Below are 9,014 nucleotides of genomic sequence, written 5' to 3'. Positions count from 1 at the left end.
ACAAAGTGTAATTAAGCTTGGAATTTGACAATTAAAAATAAAAAATTAGATTTTATGCATCTTTTTGCATATAACAGCAAAATATTATTTAAATATCAATGCGGTTACAGTCAAAAAATTTCGGACCCAACGATGTTGTTATAGAGAGGTTTGACTGGACTCCCTTAGTGTACTTTTACTAGTCAGTTTCACTTTTCAAGAGTTAATTTGATTAATTTACCGAGCTAAATAGAAAATAGATTAATTTAATATTTTAAAATTGAAATTTAGATGTTAAAAAATTATACAAAAAATATTATGTGTTTCAATTCTTCTCATATTTAAATGATGAAAAAAATTATTTTAAAAATGTTAATCAAAGTACTATGAGTTGCAATTCTTCTCATATTTAAAAGATGAAAAAAAAATATTTTTAAAATGTTAGTCAAAATCCATATAGTTTAACTCTTAAACATGAAAAGTAAAATTTGAAACTCGGGAGTTGGCTCTTAACATTACGGAACTCGAGCATGAAATAGATAGAATTTGGTTACCAAATTTTAAAGAAAAAGGTTCAAATTTACCCATTACTTTTAATGATGATTTAAAATTACTTACAATTAAAATTTTCATTACAGGTATAAGGGCAAAAACAGAACTTTATTTCCAAACTAAATAATATTGGATCAAAAGCTTAATAAAAAATTAAAGTTACTCAATTTCGGAGTATACACGAAATGCAATTTGACCCCTAAACTTGAAAAAAGGATGTCTTTTGTTGTAAAGAATGCATAAACGAGCCATCATTGAGATAACAAGACAACTAAAAATATATGCTTTCACCGGTGACAGCCCTCTCAGATCAGACTGTTAGTTTGCGTAAAATATGGAAAACGCAGCGAAGCCAAAGAGCAAACTGTGCACTCTCTGTAATGAAAAACGCGCCGCCTTAAAACGTCCTAAAACCCTTGAACAAGTAATACTCTCACCCTCCTTCAATTCAATTCACTTTTTTTTTTTTTTTGCTTCTCAGTTTTAAAGTGCTATGCTTTCTATAAAAAGATATGCAGGGAGTGTTTTTATACAGTGTTTGAAGATGAGATTCATAGAGTTATTGTTGATAATCACCTTTTCAACCCTGGTGAACGCATTGCTATTGGAGCTTCTGGTGGTAAAGGTCTGTTTAACAACTACTTATTTCACATAATTTGTGTAGTCGATATCTTTGACCCAACACTTTAAATTTATTATGCCATACATTTCGAAATGAACATTAAAGTTGCTAACATATACTCCCTCCGTTTTTAAATTAATGGTGTTTTTAGCTTTTCATTTTGTTTCAAAATAAGTACTGCTTTAGGATTTCAAGAAGAATTTGATCTTATTCTTCCAAAATTACCCTTATTTACATAATCAAGAATCATTAAGTAGCTTTTCTAGGAAAGAGGTAAAATTTGATTAGGTGTAAGTTAGTGAAAACACTCCTAATTATAATTACCTAGGACTGAGCAATTTCTTAAGAGGTGTGCATAAGCAAAAAACACCATTTATTATGAAACGGAGGGAGTATATAGTATTGCCCTTCTTGACTCTATTGCGGATGTCCTACAACAATCCACTATCACTTACCAGCAATGTATCGGGTGTCCTAAAATAACCCTCTATAACAAAGGTCAGCTTGTTTGGATGATTGTTACATATTGTTTCAAAATGAATCGTGTGATATTGTATGGTTTTCCAGATAGGATTATTATTAAAAAAGGGTAGGTAAATGATAAAATAGGATTACTAAACAACAAGCAAATGCAAAATGAAATTAATAAAAGGGTAACGACACGATCACACCAAATTGGTTGTTACATAAGATGTGACTTGTCGTTTTTATATAAAGATGGATTTAACGATACGCTGCTATAAAAGTCAAATAACAATCAAAACATTGTGTTTAAAGTAACAATATGATACAATACAATAGGTAGCAACCAACCAAACGAGCTGTAATGAACATTGATTTGTACGGTATATTGCAAACCCCATTAAACTTGTCAAAATTAGTATGTCGTCACCTTGGTTAATGTGCTGCTGTTGTAAAAGGTCCTATAGTGGAGAGCTGCTCTGTTAACTGGAATTGAGTTTGCACAGGGTGTTTTTCATATGTGATAAATGCTGTTTCATTCTAAGCATGCCTTCTTTCCTCCGCGATGGAATTAATCTCAGCTGTGGTGGTAATTGGGTTTGTTTGCAGATTCAACAGTGCTTGCATATGTAATGTCAGAGTTGAACCGTAGACACAACTATGGATTGGATCTCTTCTTATTATCAGTGGATGAAGGCATAACTGGTTACAGGGATGACTCTCTTGAAACAGTCAAAAGAAATGAAATACAGGCAAGGAAAATAATCTTGTTAAGCTGTTAGTTTGAATTCCTAGGACTAGTTAAACAACTATTAACTTTGTGATCTCGCCTATGTTTCATCTTTATCTTTGGCTTTTGTTGCTAATTATGAGAGCAAAGCTGGGTGAAGGCCAGCTTATGTCACTTTTTTTTTTTTTTTTTTTTTTTTTTGAACTTGATTAATATAGTCTGTGTATGTCTTGGGACATAGCTTGTTTTAGCCATCCTGTGCTAGATGCTACAATCCTTTGATGGGGAAGAGGAATGGAAACCTGTCTTTGGTAAATCATAGTGCCTAAACTAGTTCGAATGAACTCCGAATATTAATAATGCAGTTGAATCATCAACCCGTCTTTTCTTGGCCAAGTTCTATTTGCATATACCAGCTGTAAAGGCGTTTTGCCTTTTTTTTTTTTTTTTTGGCTAAGGCATTTGGATTAAAACTATATTTCCTATAGTATTGTCAAACAGCAGAAAAATGCCAAATTTTACCTCTCCTCCTTTACCAGCATCTGAGTTTGAACCATCTCATTCAAAGCAGCAAGGGCAAGAATGGTGTCTTGCATGGTCATAGAGAATCTCATCTGCACTTTCATGCCAAAAAGGCAATGCAAAAGAAGATGATCGCGACTCTTTTCTACTTCCAGATTCATTAATGTTCAATAGGAACTTGCTATTCGCAAACATTCTCTGGCTTATGGAATTATATGTTTTATGATCACAACTAAATATATGGACTTCATAACTTGTCCAGATATTATTATTTCATAATCCCCTTTCTTTACTAGAATCACGGGAGATTCATATATTCTCATTGGCTGGTACACAAATATTTTGAAGTGATGATATTTCATGTCCCTTTCCAGGACATAGCGTTGAGCAATACTGAGTGAAAATTGAAAACATAATTTCCCTGATGTTTTCTTCTCTCTTTTCTTCTTCTTCCTGTAAATGACATTGAAGAAACCAACTATTGGGATTATGGCTTAGTCAAGTTTGGTAGGCTTGCTTTAAGTCCGGCGTGTGCTTGGAGTTTCCTTAATCTTGTTAGAGATTTCTGTGTCGTTAGAAAATGTAGAGAGCTTCTAATACTAGAGAACATAAATTATTGAATATAGGGGTGAAAGAGGTTCAAATGGAGCGAATGATAGTGAGTATTCATATAGTCGACGCCAACTATCTTGGAAATGGGGCGTAGTTGCTGTTTGTTCTAAATCGAGGAGCTCTCATCTTCCACCAATATCTCTTGGTTCTTTGACTATAGTTTTATTCTCCTCTCATGATGGCTTTCTTCCTTTGTAATTTTAATGAATAGTTACTATGGCATTTTCACATCAGCATCTGTAGTTGTCATTTTCTGAGTTTTACTGTGGCTTTGCAGCATCTACAGTTTCTACGCTAGATGAGTTTAATTTTTTTAACTTAAAAATTTTAACCTCTATATTTTCTCAACTTATTGTGACCGTGTTATTGCTATCTTCTCTTTTCAGTATGGACTTCCTTTAAAAGTAGTTTCCTACAGCGAATTGTATGGATGGACAATGGACGAAATAGTGAAATTGATAGGCTTGAAGAACAACTGCACATTTTGTGGTGTTTTCCGTCGGCAGGTAATTCCACACACTTGCCTTTGGGTTTGACTATTATATTTTGCATAAATTTCTCCAACATTCAGCACACAATTCATTGCACAAAAGTTATACGCAAGAGTGCAAAACAGCTTTTGAAATATGTGGAACTCTACCTTGTGGCTAACATAATTTTCTGTTTCTCAATATGAGAATGACCAAGCTTAGTTCAGTCTTCTGAAGCGTCTTTCTTTGCATTCTTTTTGTAGTAAATATGTTCGGAATACTTTCTTTTCCACTAGCAGTTGCAGTTTCTTGATACTTCTTCGTTGAAAGTGGTAATTTAGATATCATAGTGATTAGTTTTCATTTGTAAGGCCCTTGATCGAGGTGCTGCATTGCTAAAGGTAGACAAGCTCGTTACTGGACATAATGCAGATGATATTGCTGAAACAGTCCTTTTAAATATTTTACGAGGTGATATTGCAAGGTAAAAATAATTGTAATTTAGTTTTTTATGATTCTCTTCCTTCTGTTCTTCCCCAAATTATTGACAGGTTTTTACCTCTAATAAACCAGGTTGAGTAGATGCACATCGATAATTACCGGAGAAGATGGGCCAATACCCAGATGCAAGCCCTTCAAATACACATATGAGAAGGAAATTGTCATATATCCTTTTCTTTTATAGGATTTTATTGGGCTACCCCTTACTATATAGTATATACCCCAAGCGGCTGCATCTTCCTTGTTAAAACCATAGTTTTCTGATTGTGATCACTTATGACTGTGTTGCCTTAACTTGCTGTTACGTATGCATACTTTAAAAAGCTGGACTACTTCTCTACAGAATGTAAGTGTATTCTCTTTCCTTCAACTTTCAGTTCCAGACTTCTAGTACTAGGACTTCTGGTCTTCTTTATTTGCTGTTAGTATTTCCGTTCATTTTGTTGAAGAATGTGTGTTGTGGTCATGTCTGTCCGCGTCAGCTGTTGTGGAAGAAGTGGGGTATGAGATAATGTGGGCATGTTATTAAAAAAAATTCTCTCAATAGCTGAAAGGAAATAATATTTCAATTCATTTTAGAAGCTGGGTAGAGGAGCTATCTAGAATACAGTAAGAACCTTGAATCTGTTTCTACTTTTATGCGTCAGAAAATAGATCAAGGATGAGAGAGAAACTAAATTGTCTGCTTCATGCACCATCTTGATCTGAGTATACTTTTCAGGGGAATAATCCCCAAAAGCAAAGAGTTCTTGCTGACTTATGGCTAAACATCTGGTCATTCTATTTCCCTTTACTGAACATAATGATTGTCTTGTACCAGATACTATCTACATTGCAAAATACACCTCAAATATATTTTGTCTAGAATTATATGAAATAGCAGCATTTGGACTAAAGTACTCCCTTCATCCTATTTTGATCAAAGCTACTTTTAGCTTAACCATGGTAAACATTGTCTCCCAAAGATCCAACAGTAAAGACCTATGCTACCTTGTATTGTTCCATAATTGATATGGTATTTTCCGACCTACTGTTTCACTTCTTCAAACTATTATTTGAAGTTCTTTTTTATCAAATTCAGTATAATACTATATCCACCGAATTTTACTCTTAAGCTTTGTGAGAGTTGACCTAATCAATTAGAATGGGATGGAAAAAGTAGTAATTTGGATGTTTTTGAATTTGCAACTACCTCATTATACATTCTTCTTGCACTTAACAAGATTACATATCATCTACTAGTAATAGTTCTTTTTTGTTGCTTTTTCTCAAAATATAGTTGTGTATGACATACATATGATGCCTTCTTTTAGATAAGTAAAGTATAACTTACATATAATGTCTATATTTAAATATGATGCCTTCTTTTAGGTAAGTAAAGTATAACTTACATATAATGTCTATATTGAAATATGATGCCTTCGAGTTGCAACAACTATAGAGGTATCAAGCTGCTAAGCCATACTATGAAAGTGTGGGAAAGGGTGGTGGAGATGAGGGTGGGGAGGCTGTGCTTTTCGGGAGAACCGGCCCCATTCGCCCGGGGCGCTCCCTACGAAGCCTCCCTTTGGGGGGGGGAGCCGGTTAAAAAGGGAGAGGAAGAGGGGCTTAACCCGGGTATTCATCGACCTTTGGAAAAACTTTCAACAAAGGGGTTTCCCAGGAAAACCCCATGGAGACTTGGGGGAAAGGTGTACCTGGGGTTAAAAATTAAAGGGGGATCAGGGCATGTAGGGGAGCCAAAAACCGGGGTAAGGGGGAAAAGGGGGAAAATCGAAAAATTTCCCATTTTGGGTTGGGGGCCGGGGATCCCAGTCCCTTTTTTTCCTTTTAAAAAATGGGGTTGACGGGGAAACCCCGGGGAGGGCCAAGGGAAAAATTTTGGGGTGACAAGGGGGGAGACGAGACTCGTAGCGGGGTTAACGCGGTTTGGGGGGGTTGGGGGACATTTCGGAACTAAAGGGTTTAAAGCCGGGACGGACAGAACATAGTACTTAGAGTGCAAGTTCGGTGAAGCGCCTCGGGAGGATGGCTTGGAAGTGAGGCTTGTTCGCCCAGCCGTACAGGAAGAAAAGTAGTTTCAGTATCTTGGGTCAATATGCAAAAGCGGCGGGGAGATTGACGATGATGTCACACGTCGTATTGGGGTAGGGTGGATGGAAATGAGCTTGTGGAGTGTTATGTGACAAGAAGGTGCCACCACGGCAAGTTACACAAAGTTATGGTTAGGCCAGGCTATGTTGTGTGGGGCGGAGTGTTGGCCGGTTAAGATCTCTCGCGTTCGAAAAGATGAGAAAGTTGCCGAGATGAGAATGTTGAGATGGATGTGTGTAGCGCCGGGAGTGAGGATTAGGAATGAGGATATTCGGGACAAGGTGAGTGGCCTCGTTGGGAAGACAAGATGCGAGAAGCGAGATTGAGGGGTTTGGGCATGTGAAGAGGAGAACACGGATGTCCCGGTGCGGAGGTGTGAGAGGTTGGCCATGGATGGTTTCGGACGCAAGGGAGGGGTAGGCCGAAGAAGTATTGGGGAGAGGTAATTAGACACGACATGGCGCAGTTACAACTTACCGAGGAAATGACCTTAGATAGGAGGGTTTGGAGGACCCAGATTAGGGTAGAAGGCTAGTAGATAGTCTTGTTATCCTTTCTTATTAGTAGTCGCATTATCGCAGTATAATTTCTTGTGCTCGATTTACTATTATTATTTCTTTCGTGCTTTGATTATTCTATGTTATCTGTGTCGCTTGCGTTATTTCATTTCCATATCGCTTTGAATCTCTTAACCTTATCTGACCTCTTTTTATGCTTTTTATTGAGCCGAGGGTCTTTCGGAAACAGCCGTCTTACCTTGGTAGGAGTAAGGTCTGCGTACACTCTACCCTCCCCAGACCCCACATTGTGGGATTTCACTGGGTTGTTGTTGTTGTTGTTGTTGTTGCCTTCTTTTAGATAAGTAAAGTATAACTTACATATAATGTCTATATTTAAATATCTGAAATTCTCGCAGATGCCAGCCATCTTTTTATTAGGGTTTTACTCTCATTTCTGGTTATTGGACACTTCTTTACGTATATATATTGTGAAGGTCTGAGCACTCAACGTCCCACTGCACGTGTCAAAACAGATTTTCAATATAATTGTCTGGAGCTTTGTGTCCAAGTGCTTGTTTCTTTTATTGAGGCCATATGATCCAATACTGATATTATCTCACTAATTTGTTTAGCTTTGTGTCATGTCCTTGAGCTTCATCCTAAAAAGTTAGTTGTATGAAAATGCAGGCATTTATTCCCCTAATGCTTACCGTGGCTTTGCTCGTGAGTTCATTAAAGATTTAGAAAGAATGAGGTAGTTCCCAGTTGAATTCTTTTAATAATAGAAAATTTTGTCAAAAGATTATGTTTTATAAAGTAATCTTTCTATGGATGCAAAATGCTTTTGTTCTTGACAAATAACTAAGTAATCATGATGACAGACCAAGAGCCATTCTCGACATTATCAAATCAGGTGAAGACTTCCGGATCTCCACCTCTACAAAAATGCCAGAGCAAGGAACTTGTGAAAGATGTGGTTATATATCCAGCCAGGTAAAGATGATTCTTCTACTGGCTATCATTCTGCGATACTCGAGAGTTCTAGCATCTTGAAGTTTAATTTGTTTAGTGGATCGATCAGTATGCTTCCCCTTTAATGGTTATTACTTCCTCAGGACATTATTGCTGTCATTGGACTGTGATCCATCTGTCTCCTGTGCACGAGCAAAACTTGACTGGTTAAAATTTTCTTCTGAAGTATTGTTAGTCCGTGTCGAGATAGATGGATTACTGTCACTGCTTATGTGACAAACCTTTTTGTCATCAACGGCCATTAACTTAGCGGCTTGCAAAGATCTTTTTTCCCTATCTGTAATGACTTATTTTCTTGTCTCTTATGTTTATTAAATCTACTATTCCATCTTGTAGGGATGTTATAAATGATGTTTCTTACTAACTTATTCTTGTACAGAATAGGCTATTTGTTAATACTTGCATTTACTGACTGGATCCTGACTTGTCCATTCCGTGTGTAAATATGCAGAAATGGTGCAAAGCATGTGTCTTGCTTGAGGGCCTCAATCGTGGTTTACCAAAATTAGGGATCGGGCGCAGTCGAGGGATCAATAGCGAAGGTAACCCGAATATGGAACAAGCTAATGGAACACAAAATTTACAAAGCAAGCAGTGTGGAAGTTTGGACTTCTGAATTCTCATGTAGCTGCATAAATCATTGTATTACTTCTCAGTGATGATCGTTGCAATCTTTGGTTTGGAACAGCTAAATGAAGGGCTTTAATTAGGAGTTCCACATTAATATATCATCCATGTAGCTTATTGTATTTAGAGGTTGAAAAGAGCCTCCTACATTCATCCGCAATTTTTCAAAAAATTTCATACCGTCAGTTTTTCAAAAAAATATTCCTGCTGTCCACTGATGTGCTACAATTTCTCAATGATTCGTACAATTAGTCGACTATATCCCCAATCTTCCGTGAAAAAGTTAAAAAGAGTCCTGCTAGGAAACAATT

General features: G+C 36.6%; 1 protein-coding gene across 2 annotated transcripts; it reads left to right on the top strand.

Moving 5' to 3' along the window:
• The first annotated feature begins 789 nt into the window (after positions 1 to 789).
• On the top strand, positions 790 to 8,917 carry LOC132029965 (cytoplasmic tRNA 2-thiolation protein 1). Of its 2 annotated transcripts, XM_059419394.1 has the most exons (11): positions 790 to 955; positions 1,042 to 1,156; positions 2,225 to 2,367; positions 3,866 to 3,985; positions 4,321 to 4,433; positions 4,523 to 4,615; positions 4,756 to 4,796; positions 7,732 to 7,798; positions 7,926 to 8,037; positions 8,528 to 8,724; positions 8,763 to 8,917. In XM_059419394.1, the coding sequence occupies exons 1-10, from the start codon at positions 866 to 868 to the stop codon at positions 8,690 to 8,692; spliced, it is 1,059 nt and encodes a 352-aa protein (XP_059275377.1). In that variant the 5' UTR covers positions 790 to 865; the 3' UTR covers positions 8,693 to 8,724; positions 8,763 to 8,917. The 2 variants fall into 2 exon arrangements, with proteins under 2 accessions (XP_059275377.1, XP_059275376.1); XM_059419393.1 differs by having other exon boundaries at positions 8,528 to 8,917.
• The last annotated feature ends 97 nt before the right edge of the window (positions 8,918 to 9,014 follow it).

Source organism: Lycium ferocissimum, chromosome 9, assembly GCF_029784015.1.
Source record: "Lycium ferocissimum isolate CSIRO_LF1 chromosome 9, AGI_CSIRO_Lferr_CH_V1, whole genome shotgun sequence".
Classification (NCBI taxonomy): domain Eukaryota; kingdom Viridiplantae; phylum Streptophyta; class Magnoliopsida; order Solanales; family Solanaceae; genus Lycium; species Lycium ferocissimum.
The sequence above is the reverse complement of the archived record's forward strand: the minus strand, read 5'-3'. Positions and strand labels throughout refer to the sequence as shown.

Excerpts from the sequence above, each read along its gene's own strand:
- LOC132029965 (XM_059419394.1), top strand. The coding sequence starts at position 866 with ATGGAAAACGCAGCGAAGCCAAAGAGCAAACTGTGCACTCTCTGTAAT. Across the intron at positions 1,157-2,224 it reads TGGAGCTTCTGGTGGTAAAG|ATTCAACAGTGCTTGCATAT; the intron begins GTCTGTTTAACA and ends GTTTGTTTGCAG. Across the intron at positions 3,986-4,320 it reads GTGGTGTTTTCCGTCGGCAG|GCCCTTGATCGAGGTGCTGC; the intron begins GTAATTCCACAC and ends TTCATTTGTAAG.